Raw genomic sequence first — 14247 nt, forward strand, 5'->3', positions numbered from 1 at the left:
ATAACTAGTGCTACTCGCCATCAACAACGCTTCAGTACGAGCAGCACAAGGTAAACGAATAAACGTGTGCTGCCTACATCGCAAGATGCGATCTAGGCAGCATGATGCTTACCCGGGAGAAACCCTCGAAAGAAGGGGTGGCGATGCGCCTGATTTGTGTTTGTTGTGAACGTGATTGTCCTCCTTTTCCGATAACCCTAGATACATATTTATAGTCCAAGGGACTTTCTAATTCGGGCGTGCACCTAACCGTGCACGAGTTAAACTCTATCTTTTAATTCTAAACTAAGATGCGATCTACTATATTACAGATACACGGGCAATTAAGCCCAAACTCTTCGTGCAAGGCCGCTTCAAAGATGCTCCACGCGTGTATCCTTCAAGCCCATCTTCACTTACGGCTCATCTCCTGATTTGGCCAAAATCTGGTGATAACACATGCCCCCCTGGTTTTGGTGATGATAATTTCAAAACCACTCTGTTTTTTCTTCGAGGGGTCATGTCGTGGCAGAGCAGAACCGTCGCAGTATTCTTCATCATGACACCTTGCCTTCTCAACTTCTCTGCACGACTTGACAGTTTTGGCACCACATCCTTGGAAACTGTTCGAGCATTGAATCTCCAATATATCTCCTTTTATTTAACCGCATCGAACAGTTCACCTCTTCATCCCCTTGCTCCAAACCAGCCGTCAGCCAAAAACCCTCTTCCTCTGTAGCCATGTCTTCCTCTTCCTCCTCCCAATCCTCTTCCTGGAGTGAAGTAGAGACGGAGGTCAATCAGATGGAAGCGTACAATCGGCACGCTCCCGAGCATTGGGATGAGCAGGAGTTTGACTTCGACTTCGTGCCAGAGGGCCGACCCGAGGACCTTGTCTGGTCAGATGGCGACATGCCCCTGACTGACGGGGAAGATGACCTTCGGTTCTTGATCGACGGAGAACTGGAGGCGGAGAGCGACAGCAACGACCCCCCCCCCCTTTCGGGGCAAATTCACCTCCTCTACCAAAGAAGAAGAAGAGGACGATGAAGACGAAGACGTCTCCTCCGACACGAAGCAAGAACAGGAGGAAGACACCTCCTCCGACGAACCGCCGCCAAAGCGCATCCGTGGCTGGGCTTGGTCAGATGAGGACGACGATGACGAAGAGGAAGAAGCCTCCGCTGAAGGTTACAGTAGCAGCGACGAGGAAATCGTCGACATCAGCGATGACGGCAGCTACCCCAGCGACGGCGAAGACGGCAACAGCCCTTAGAGTAGGGATTTACTAGCATAAGATTAGCAATAGTAATATGTTCCCTTTGAGCAATCGGCTTCTCTTTGTAAGAAATCACCTTTTTTAATCAATGAAGATGAAGATGTTCTTCCAATTCAATTTCCAATCATCCGATTTCACCTCTTGCCACTTTCTGATTGTCAAAGGTGGTCAACGCTGCAATCCTTGTCCCAATTCCGATCCTCAAACGGCAATCCTTAACCACTCCAAATCACCAGGGCAACCTTGCACAATCTTCCAGGCATCAAACCGAACCCAAGGAAGTATCAGAAAGGTTCAGAACTTTCCTTATCAGGAGCCTGAAAATTTAAAAAAAATATGGACTCCCTCAGGTTAGACCACCTTGCCGATGACGACAGCACCTGGCAGTTTTACTCATGATCCGTCCCTGCTTCCTCCCCGCTGGTATGACTACCTCAAACAGGATTATGAACCTTGGTCACGGATCTTCAAGGCCAGTGCCCCCCGAGCCTCAGTTAAGGCGAGACTAGTAGTGAAAAAGGTGGCTGCCAAGAAAACTTTGAAGGGTAACAACCCTGTGTCCGCTCAAAAAGGGATACTGAAGATAATATCAGCGAGAACATGCAATCCAGCCGACGAAGCTCCAGCTTGAGCACCTCTGGGGACACCACCACATGAAACTAGCCAGATGTGTCACCATCGGCTTCCAAGAAAAGGTCAGCCCTCAACTCCCATCAAAACAAGATAGGAAAGCTTACGCACAAGGAGTCGATGCACCACGAGGGCTCGGCAGGACCAGCAAATCCCTTCTTTGAACCAAGAAGCTTCACATGCAATGGCTCTCTAACTCCTCCTGGCTCAATTCTTGTGCTTTGCTGCTCAGATCGGCTCACCATTCTTAACGAGATCCAGCCCCACGTCCCAATGACGCTGCAGTTGAAGCCCTGGCCAATCGTGACGTTGCCTGTCTTCAAGTCAAGGATACAGAAGTGGGTTACGCCCGTACTGGTGTACTCTGTGCCTTAGACTTTGTCCTTCAATGAGGCCTGATCAAGTGGCAGCTTAAACTCTGTAATTCTAAAGTCGATGTCCGAGCATCGGCTGTGCTTAAAATTTTTGTATTTTCGATTTTTTATTAGCCGATCGATCTCATGAATCGGCTTCCCCTGGGTACATACTTCGTGGCCTTGTACCTTCTCTGTGTGTATGCCCCCCGAGCCGAATCCTTCAAGTGATTGAAGATATCGGCTTTTCAGCCAATTCAAGCTTGTCTCGCAACTCACCATGCTAAATAGCACATCAGTGAACACGTGTGGTGCGACTAATTTTAGCCGATTGCTGGAATCGGCTTCCCTTGCAGTTGTCGATCCGACTATTTGCTGATAAATGTTGGCCATGGCTTATCCCCAGGACCAATTTCGATCTCTTCTAGTCCATCAGCTGCTGTAAACCCCAACTTTCCATCGCCTGCTAAATCAATGATGAACACAGGCAGAAGGCATGTTGAAACTATTTGTGGCCGATTGCTGGGATCGGCCTCCTTTTCCATTGCAATGCTTAACGAGGGTTTACAACTTCTTGGTTCTCTGCTATAACGACGTGGCATGCTTGAAGTGAGATCCTTGTTTCTTATTTTTTGGGGCCGATCGCAGAGATCGGCCTCGCCACGTACGTCCATAGACTTGGATCTTGCTACTCTGTCAGGCCAGTGGATAAGACCAGCCTCACCCCATTTTTTGTAGCTTCGATGCGCTCACAGCCGTCCAGATTGATTCCAGAAAGCGGCTCTTGGTCATTTTTTTCCCAGATGTTCATGGCAGCCAAAGAAATGTCGATCGAGTCATCTGCATGAACAACCTCCACTTCATCTCCATCCCATTGTATGATGCACTGATGCATTGTGGACGGAATGCAACAGTTAGCATGGATCCAATCCCTTCCTAGCGGGACGGCGTAAGTGCTCTTGCTGTTGACGATGAAGAAGGACGTAGGGATGGTCTTTCGGCCGACAGTTAAGTCCACGTTCAGTACACCCTTGGCTTCTGACGGTTGGCCGTTGAAATCGCTTAGCGTGACGTTGGTCTTGATCAGATCTTCAGTGGAACGTCCCAAACGTCGTAACATGGAGTACGGCATTATGTTGACTACTGCTCCCGTATCAACCAGCATCTTGCTGATAGGCTGCCCATTGATATAACCCTTCAGGTATAGGGCTTTCAGATGCCTGTAGCTCTTCTCTCGTGGCTTTTCAAAGATAACTGGTCGTGGCCCACAATCAAACTGTGCCACTGATACTTCCTCATCTCTTGGAGCACAAAACTCTGACGGGAGAACGAACACCATGTTTGTATCGGCCGATGTCCCCGCATCGGCTTTTGTACGCTTGGGTCGCCACACTTTCTTTGGTGGGCGAGCCTCCGTCTCCGATGTTTGCTGAATTTTCACGGCCAGATCGGGCCGTGCTTTCCTCAACGTGTACGAGTACTGCGCCTCGGCTTCCTCCAAGTTTCGTAGCCGTTGCACTCTGCGCTTTTGGGAGTGGCTGAGTCCATCAGGACACCACCTTGGTCGGTGATATCTATCTTCTTCCTCTGACTCCTCGAAGTCTTCACCTTGGGATGACTCAGCTCGTTTGTTCTGAGGTGGGAGAGGTCCTAGACGCTTGAACACTGAAACTTCATTCGTTCCCTTCCTCTTCTGTTTACATTCTGGGCAGTTCTCGATTGTAGGCAATCGGCTCATTCTCGAGTCCCAAGCAGTGTTTGAAGAAAGGACAATTCCAATGCATGTCCATGTCCTCTCGCTCTCTTGACCTCCCTCTGGCGTGACGCTCATACCCTTCGTATCGACGGTATTTCCTGTTGTCTGCATCAGACCGACGATATCTATCATCATCTACGTCGTGGCGGCGACGTCGGTCGTACTGCTGTTCGTATTTGTTAAGGAGGTGCGCGGAAAGTGGTCGTTGATACCGCACGCTTATCACCTCTTCCTCAATCAAATACCGTATGTCATCATGCTGGGGCCGGTCGCGTGGATCGGCCTCCTCTTTATCTTTGCCACGGGAGCGACTGCTCTCGGGCTTATCCTTACCATGGTGATCTGCGAGCCCTGCCATGTTGATATCAAAAGAGAAACGTGGCTCGCGTCTTATGCAATGGCTGAGATCCACCATGTTGACGTCTGGAAACGGCTGCGTGTCAACTCTCATGGCAAACTGACCGAAGAGTAATCGGCCTTGTTCTATCGCCATCTGAATCTGTCCGCGCAAGACTTTGCAGTCGTTGGTGGCATGGGTGAACGTGTGATGCCATTTGCAGTATGGCCTGCCGTAAATCTCTTGTAGCGTGGGGATTTTGTGGCCTTCGGGTAACTTCAGTTGTTTCTCCTTCAGCAGCAAATCAAAAATTTGCTCTGTTTTGCTCAAATCAAAGTCAAACCCTTTTGCAGGTCCTGGTTGTTTCACCCACTTGCAGGACACGGGCTTTACCCCCCGAGTCCATTCATCTATAGCGACTTCCTGATCTCCTACAGAATCATCATCTTCTTCCATCTCGATCAGGGCGACGCGCTTGAACTTGTCCTGGTACAATTCTGGGTGGCGTTGTTCATACGATGTCAATTTCTGAACCATATGCGCCAACGAATTGTAGTCAGCTTGGAAGGTCACATCTTTGAGCGGCGCTGATAATCCTGCTATCGCCAGCTCGACCGCTTCCTTCTCAGATAGGCGAACCGAATAACATCGGTTCCTGACGGTCCTGAACCTCTGGATGTACTCAGATACCGTCTCTCCTCGTCTCTGCCGAACCTGGGTCAGGTCGGCAATGCCAGATTCAGTAGCTTCTGAATGGTATTGTACATGGAATTGTTCCTCCAGCTGCTTCCACGTCCGAACCGAATCTGGTGGCAACGAGGTGTACCAACCAAAGGCCGGACCCGTGAGAGATTGTGAGAAGAACCTCACACGCAGCTCGTTCGAAGCCGAGACCATGCCCAACCGTGCCAAATATCGGCTCACGTGCTCGATTGAGCTGGTTCCTTCGATCCACCGAATTTTGTGAAGTCGGGGAGCCGATACTTAGGCGGTAGTGGGATTAGGTCATAGTCGTTGGGATACGGCTTGGAATAGCCGATCATTCTCTTCTTCGGCAGGATGCCGAACTGGTCTCTCATGATTGCGGTGATCTCATCCACCGTAGGAGCTGCAGAAGTCGAGCGTTCATAACTTGTACCGGTGGTATATTTGGCTAGCCACGCCTGTTTCTTAGCATCTGCTCCAGAACTGCTTCCTGCTCCGGCAACTACTCCTGTTCCAGCGATCCCTCCTGCCGTGGCAGTCCTTCCTGCTGTAACCTGGGTCATCCAGTTGTTGCAGTCTGGCACATATGTGCACACGTATCCATGTGGAATCTCCTTGGGCGGCTCATACAGGAATTGGTAATCGCCAGGATCACCTCCAACCTTGTAGACAACGTACGCCGGTGAACCTTGTTGCTGTGGAACTGCCGTCGTGTATGGCAGTGGCGGCCTGGTATAGAGCGGTATCTCTCCTTGATGAGTTCCTAGAGCAGGTCCTGACGGAGAGTACTTGTGCTTCATGACTTCTTGCACCACATTGAGCGCAACACGCTCCAGAGTGTTCACCAAGCTCTCAGAATGCCGATGAAGAGAGTGAGCAACGGCATAGTTAACCTCCTGTCACAGGGCTCTGGTACGTTCGTCCGAAGGGAGAGATAGATCTAGTCCCTCCAGCGCACCTTCGGGTTGGAACCCTTTGAACTTGATCCCGTGCGAACGGGTTTTCTCAAAAGCGCCGATGAGATCGGCTTCCAAGATGGCCTTGAGATCATCGTATTTCTTCTTATGCTCAGGAGGCAGATCTTCGTACTTGACCGGTTCTTCCGCCATCTCGGATGCGGATGTTGACGTGGTTGCTTGCGGAAGATTGTCCCGATGTCCCACCGGGCGTGCCGGAATGTGTTGCCTCGCCAAAACCCACCGGCGAGCGGTGGTTAAGCAACACGAAGAGCCGGGAGGCTTCCAAGGCTGCAGTGGGCCCTGGTCCCTCGACGTCGTCCCGCAAATGCTCCGGCACACGTCCTAGCGGTTGCAAGGGCGTACCACCTGACCTATACCTGGTCAGGAAGGTGTTGGATTGCTTCGATTAGTTTCCTGCATGGCAGACACGTAAACATTAAATACGAGCCCGATCGGCTCTCAGGTTGCCATGTGGATCGGCTCACAAAGCTGATCGCCCCATGGTCTACGTAGGGTTAACGCTGACATGGGGCTCTCGCTTGATCAGTATAAAGCTAAACCAATCTACGACAGTTTAGGGTTTTCACCGTATGATCGGAACATCCTACGCGTAGTTGAGCCTAATAGACACGAAAGATAATGGAAAACTAACCCTAAAAGAGGCCTAAAAACCAACATTAAGTTAATTCCCGGAACATCCCTCTTAGGACTAACAAACCATACCTAACGCACTACCGGATCGTTCAACCCGTTTGCAAGGCCTAACCATACGGATATTAAACCAATCCTTGAAGAATCAAGGAGCAACTATAACGGATCGGATATACTAAATAACGAACAAGCAAGATGCTGCTCTTACACCTGGATAGGTGTAAGGGCAGCTAGATATCGAGGGACGGCACAGCTAAGCAGATATGCGTAAGAAAAGCATCTATGCAAGCCCCAAAACATCTACGATAACTAGTGCTACTCGCCATCAACAACGCTTCAGTACGAGCAGCACAAGGTAAACGAATAAACGTGTGCTTGCCTAGATCGCAAGATGCGATCTAGGCAGCATGATGCTTACCCGGGAGAAACCCTCGAAAGAAGGGGTGGCGATGCGCCTGATTTGTGTTTGTTGTGAACGTGATTGTCCTCCTTTTCCGATAACCCTAGATACATATTTATAGTCCAAGGGACTTTCTAATTCGGGCGTGCACCTAACCGTGCACGAGTTAAACTCTATCTTTTAATTCTAAACTAAGATGCGATCTACTATATTACAGATACACGAGCAATTAAGCCCAAACTCTTCGTGCAAGGCCGCTTCAAAGATGCTCCACGCGTGTATCCTTCAAGCACATCTTCACTTACGGCCCATCTCCTGATTTGGCCAAAATCTGGTGATAACAACAGGTCAGGGTGCATGTCTGTGGGATTGTTGTCCCTGATGGCCTATGTGACGTCCTTCACAACAACAGTCATGTGGTGAAGGCCACCATCTCGTCGTCGGCGAAGGCACCTCTCTTCCTCTTGTCGGCGGTCACCTTCTCAGGCGCGTCGGCAACCTTCTCTGGTGGCCCATTGAGGTTGATCGTGTCGGACTCCTGGGTTTCAGCATCCTCAGGTGAAGGATTTGCTGCAGCCGAGCCCAGGGGCTCACTGGATCCCATGGCTTACTTGCCGGTGGCGAGGCAGAAAGAGAAGATGGTATGCATCTCGTTGTAGTTGGCAATGGGCACATTCATGAACTCTGCGTCCTTTGGGTGATCCTACAATACGAAGGGATAATGATGTTAGTTCTGCTCGTGGCTGATCAAAAGAGTTAGTGAGGTGGACTGAGCGTGCTCACCGCGACGTGCCCGCAGTAGTGCTCACCCTCAAGGATGATGCATTTGGTATCCTCGCACCACTGAGCCCCGCTTAGATCGCGGAGCCTGGTAATGATGAGCCACCTCTACCTCCACTTCCTCAGGTGGTTGTACACATGAGTGGAGCACGCGGAGACAACACAGTGTTCAAACAGCCCTTCACCACAACAGTCAGATGGACTTCCTTGAATCCTTTGTCGGTTCTCACTCCGGTCTTGATCAAGATGCACATCTTCTCCAAGACGAAGCTGGACATGAATGGAAGCCATTTCATGGGACCCTTTCTACGAGGCCTTCAAAGCCCTGTCCGCTTCCCTGTGGTTCTTGTCCTTCTTTGTGGTGGCCAACCTAACCGCGACCTCTGCCGCTACGTGAGCCACCAGGTCAGCCACAGGCCCATTGACGGATGGCAAGGGGTGGCCGCCACCTTGGAGTCATAGACGAGCTGTGAATCAGGAACTTGCGAAGGGATCTGAGAGTCCCCAACACAGATAGGCGCCTGGCTAAAGTCATCACAGAAGGAGTCCTACACACATCGTAGTACATATAACGTGAATCTACTTGCAAGCAAAGACATGCCTAAAGTGGACAACACAAACCATACTAACAATCATCCTAAATCAGACAAGCAGTTCATTGCAACTGTGAATAGCACAAACCCTAGCAAAATCATGGTAGGTGAGCACATTTGAACAAAGAAGCAACCGGAAATGTCGAACCCTAGCAAGATCATGATAGCTCAGCACAATCCGGACTAACCCCTGCTACAAGACCAAACCCTAGACAAGATCTGACAACTCCTAACCTAGATCTAAACATTACCGCGGTACCGGGATAAGGGATTCCTTACCGTCATCGCCGGAGGTGAAGATGTGTTGCACCAGGAAGTAGATGAAGCAGCCTAGATGTAGTCGCCGCCTCCGCCGCCTCGCCGCCACCGTCGGCGACCGGAGATGCGTGCGCCTCTTACCTCCTTGCCGGCGGGAGGAGGAGCTCGAAATTTGGGGGGAGAGTGAAGGAGGGGTAGAAATAGGCCATGGGCGCGGCGGGAGGTGACGGAATCCTTCCCACCCCCCTTCTCGCTTTCGCCAATGCACGCCGCAGCTCCCGCCATCTCCATCCTCGTCTCCGCACGTGCGTCGAAGATTCCTTTTTGCATCAGCCGCGTTGGAGATTTGTCTGCACCGCTGGGAAATGTCGAACCGAGCGTTCCTCCAGAACCTGGCCCGAGGGTGCTTTGAGAACCGATTCGTGCAACAACGCCACTCAGCCCAGGCAACCAAACGGACCGACAATTGCTGAGCCGATGCGAGCCAAGGAGCGCACATCCTACCAAACGCGCCCAAAATCATATGTTGCGAGAGAGATTGTAGGAAAAACGAGGTAAGTGCACAAGGATGACGCCCGCAGCCTCCAGGCTTCGGGGATGAAATATCAGTGCTGAGCCTATTGATAACAAAAATAAACTCATGGAATACATCACTGAAAAAAAATCATATAAATATCAGGAAATCTAGGGAAATACAAATGTACATACACATGCAAATACATGAGCTATCATGTGCTCTAATTTTCAGAGAGCTGCTTTGAGATTCACTAAGACTAAAATCATAAAATATCATACAAAGATAAGGAAATCTTATACTGCAGCATAATAATATGTTGAGAGCAATTATGCGTTAAGAAAAAATTAGTGGATTGTGTTAGTGTAACAACAGAAGAGACTTCCTCACAAAAAGAGATTAATCATGCCACATAAAAACATGGCCAAAAGAAAAATAAAAGAAGACACGAAGAACCAACATATTTCCAGAAACTAAGGGCAAGGAACCTGATATTACAAAATCTCAGGAAACTACTGGAGACGCCAATTGAGGCCACCCTTGTTGAGCTGAGGGGGGAGAGGAGAGCCTGTACAGCTCCACTGCATGATCTATGTACACCAGAGTCTGCAGATCTATCTATTCTATATTCTGGAGGGGTCAAAGTCCATCACTTGCTACCACATACAACACATGTATGCAAAGTCAGATCTGCATAACTTAACTAGTTTCTTTTAGCTGCACAATAATAACTCAAACTAATCTGAAAGGATCTCCTCCAGCTCAGAATCCTCCTGCTTGGACAACGATTCATCGTCAGCCTCGGTGTCAACCATCTCTCCTGTTGCAGCAGGATCATCTTCAGCAATCATCTCTTCTCTCGCATTGAGATCATCCTCAGTAATCGTCTCTTCTCCTGCCCCTGTGGGGTCTTCTTCAGAGTCTGACCCATCCACCTCTTCGTCGATGTAAATAGGATATGCTGGTTCGCCAATGGCCTTCCTTATTCCAGTGCTATCTATGGTTTCCTGACGATTACTAACAGGAATTGATTTGACTACTGAATTTTGGTCGGTCTTTCCACATATACATGCAGCAGGGTTGGCATGGAATTCACCTCTTCCTGGCATGACTTCCAAGGGATCTCCCATAAATCCTTTCTGGAGTATTCTCATCTGAGAGGAGAATTTGTCCCATGACATGTTCCCCCTATTCATAAATAACGGGTAGAGCTGTTTAGCATTTGGGCGGATTGTTCTCTTGTGGCTAAAATATCTCCTGCAAAGAGCATCACTAGATGGTCAGAACTCAGAATGAAAAATGAACAGAGACATAAATAGCCAGCAGAAGCATCACCTTCGCCCAGCAAGTATTTTAGCCATGTTGCCATTGTTGTTAGTCACAAAAGCATCACTTCCATCACAAACAATGAAATCAATTGCAGCCATGCGAGATGAGTGTGTCAAGAACGGAGTCAACTCATCTTTGCTTGCCAATGATTCTTTTGTATGGAAATTCGGGAAGAGCGCCTTGAGGGGTGCTAATGTAGTTTCCCCTCCATATATCTCACCAGAAGCAGCATAGATATGGACATCACTTCCATAGCCTAATGCCCGCAACAGCAGCCCTACCTCCTCAGGAGTTAGTGGGCATCTACCTTGCCTTCTTCCTTTCTCTGGGTTACTTGTCTGAAATTTTAAAACACGATAAGTTGGCAATGGGCAACTTTAGCTCACTGTATAAGTAACTGAGATGCAAACTGTTCATACATGCAAGGTTTTCCATCGCTTGCGAATGGCACCTAGATCTCTCCTCTCCTTTTCTCCACCACCATAGTAACACCCAGAAAAAGCAAGCATATCACTTTCGAATCTGCCAGAAAAACAGAAAACCTATGTTGATCAATAAACAAAAGTATAATGATGCATGCTTCACATTTTGCAAGCAAAATATTTTCTTTCATTTTCTTCTTTCCTTTTGATCAGTTAGCCATTTAGACATCATAATTTTTCTGCTCAATTATAATTCTAGTTAAGACAAAAACAATTGGTTCGATCTGAAAGGAATCTAGATAGTGAATCATAATGACATTAGGTGTATTTCAATAATTCGAAATCCAGCTTCATATTGTGCAAAAAAACTTGGATGAGGGGAATATCCTACAACTCTGGAATTCTTGAAGAAACGGATGTACCGGAGAAAGACATGAGAACGACAAAGGAATGAAGATTATTTTCAGTTTTTCATTAAACTTTCGTAATTCGGTAGTCTAAGTATGTCCCCTGTTGTCATGAAAACTGCAAGGTCACATATGTCTCTGTCATATTTTGAGAGAGTTCAGTAACAGTAGTATAATTTATGTGTTACCCGAAAATTGTATTTCCCAGAAACAAGATATCACACAGAGGGTCATTACATATGTACTTGCAAGTTGAAACCAAAAGGATGAGGGGTAAACTGAAATTGGCATATTATGAAGAAAGGAAATATGTGTATCGAGGACAGCTTCAGCTAGGTGTACCTCAAATGAAGAGCAATAAAATATCTGCTCTTCTCTCGCATTCTTTGTATTAGCTTTTCACCCAATTTTTGTATTGGATCAGTAAATCTCAAAGCATGGTAATTTACTCTGCAACGCAGTTTTTGCAGGTCAGTGTCCAATTTATTTGAGAGCCTGTAGTCATATTTCGTCATCCGAATAACCTGCAACACGAGGAAGAAAATAATAAGCCTGTGACTTGAGAGTGAGAACTTCAATAACCTCAGCCACAAATGAGCTGAAAAGAAAATGGAAGTACAGAAAGAAGCAAAGAGGGCAGAACAATGTACCAAGAAACTGGATGAACAGAGTGCAAGCATCACTGAAAAATCTTTTGGTAAAGGCTATTTATTAAAATGCCTAACTAAATTTAATCTACTGATAGGTTGTGTGTGGCAAGAAAATAAGATTAATTTCATACAGAACTAATATGTCCTCAGTAACAAAGACTCCTACTAAGCCACAGGGGCAAAACTTACATGTTTCTTCAGAAGTGCAGGCAAGACACGCTTCAAGTAACATTGTGGAGTACATTTCCGGGGGACACGCATTTTATAAGGTCGCACAGCTTTCCCTCCTTTTTCTGGAGGTTCTTTGATAATTTTGACATCCTTCGCAAGAAATGAAATGAACCAGTCGATATCAAAGATTTCGGAAAAATTGCTGCAGCAGATGTTGCATTAATATAGAATAAGCAAAATTTGTTCAACTTAATCACTTAAACAGTCATAGAAGACCACCGTTGAGATTTGGAAGCCCTCACTACTTACATACCTTGAATCTTTCCAGAAAGATGTCTGGTCCAACTTGGGGACAACAAGTGTAGCATTTAAAATACGTGCAGCAACTACAGCATCAACTATCTGAAAAGAAGCAGATGCCACGGTTTGTTTGATACACACAGTTCAGTTGTAGAGAACATACAAAAGTACTTGCGTACTTTAGACTTGCAAGTAAATGTACGAAGCATATGCTTTGCAGTAAACTGTAGTTCTTATTCTGCATAAATCTTAAAATGAAGATGCATGGTTGCAAATTATCAGCTAGAACAAAAAAGGTAAGGCTGAAGAAAGGAAGGAACTTGATGTGGCTTAGCATATACACAAATAAAAACCAAATGCTTCTAGTGTGTCCATCAGAAGCTTCTCAAATGTATATGTACTGTATTGTACAGGGAGGATGGCGTTTTTGATATTCTCTTGGGACAAATAGACTCAAAAGAGCCCAAGAATGACACAAATCATTGGCGCAACAGTACCTAAAGTACTTAGATAAATATCTTCGACAATCAGTGCAGCTGAGGTTAGTGTTCCTATCACATGTCCATTCACACACATGAGAACGTATTCATACAAGGGAAGCGGGGGGAGGGGGGTTAGGTGCACCTCACCCCTGTTCTCTGCTGATTCAGACCTCCACTTGTAACAATAATCAAATATCGATCGGATTGTGTGGCAATACTGGAATCTGCAAAAAAAAAAGGCTTTAGCAAGATGTAGTGAAGTTGTCATAATACAAAAATGGCACCTCAAAATTCCGAAATATAGCATGAAACGACCCCCCAGGTGTTCATCAACCAACACCCACTACAAAAGTGTGCACAGCATTCAATAATCATGACGCAGTGTATATATATATACACACAATATTAGGAGAAGTTTCGGCAGAGCAGTGTCTCACCAAGGAATTTACGGCTAGCGTTACTGCATCCATAGAAGTTGGTAGCGAGCTGTGAACCCCAGAGACCGTCTCGCGCAGTCCATCCACTTGGCTGCATTTTGGGTGACACGTGAATTGATTGATCGATCAGTTATGTAAAGAGAGCTAAACATTTCCTATGCAGAAAAGCTACCACCACGTAACGAAATCCTGAAATCTTCAGGTGAGGAAAACTACTAGTGTATGCGCCTAGATGGTCCGATGTAAGATGTGCGTGCACGGACGAAATTTCCAAGACAGGTGGATGAGGGAGACTAGGGTGTTCACTACTTGACCATCTGTTCTAATCCGAATTCGACATATGTTTACCGAATCCGCGGCATAGGCCAGAATGGAATCCTTGCATTGCGATTGCGACCTAGCTCGAGCGTGGTAGGCTGTTGACAAGAGATGGAATCGAGCCGCATAGACGGCGCGAGTGGGAGGGGGGAGCCGGAGCTAGACGTTCGTACCGGAGGGTGGCGGAGGGACCGGCGGGAGGAGGCGCCGGGGCGGCGGTCCGCGACCCGCGGCGCGGAGATGGCGATGGCGAGGAGCGAGACGGCGAGGAAGAGCAGGAGGAGCGCCGCCACCGCCGGCAGGGCGCCACGGCGCGGGCACGCGGTGTGCCCGCCGCGCGGGTGGGCGCGGCGCCTCGGTTGGGCCATCTCCGGCGGGGAGATGCGGGGGACGCGGCGGGGCGGGGCGGTCGCCGGGACGGAGGCGACATAGATCAGGCTCGGCGCGCGGGGACGTGGCGCCGGGGATTTGGGGCGAGCGACATTTTTTGTTGCCTCGTTGTGTAGTGCAGGTGCACCTTAGCCGAATCCGAGATTT

General features: G+C 48.0%; 1 protein-coding gene across 1 annotated transcript; it reads right to left on the bottom strand.

Annotated features, from left to right (window-relative positions):
* Nucleotides 1–9643: 9643 nt before the first annotated feature.
* On the bottom strand, nt 9644–14078 carry LOC124654208 (O-fucosyltransferase 6-like). Its single transcript, XM_047193225.1, has 9 exons — nt 13884–14078; nt 13393–13483; nt 13103–13179; nt 12487–12575; nt 12192–12375; nt 11695–11876; nt 10943–11045; nt 10530–10861; nt 9644–10451 (listed from the first exon to the last, which is right to left on the bottom strand). The coding sequence occupies exons 1-9, from the start codon at nt 14076–14078 to the stop codon at nt 9932–9934; spliced, it is 1773 nt and encodes a 590-aa protein (XP_047049181.1). The 3' UTR covers nt 9644–9931.
* Between the last annotated feature and the right edge of the window lie 169 nt (nt 14079–14247).

The sequence above is a fragment of the Lolium rigidum genome, chromosome 5, assembly GCF_022539505.1.
Source record: "Lolium rigidum isolate FL_2022 chromosome 5, APGP_CSIRO_Lrig_0.1, whole genome shotgun sequence".
NCBI lineage: Eukaryota > Viridiplantae > Streptophyta > Magnoliopsida > Poales > Poaceae > Lolium > Lolium rigidum.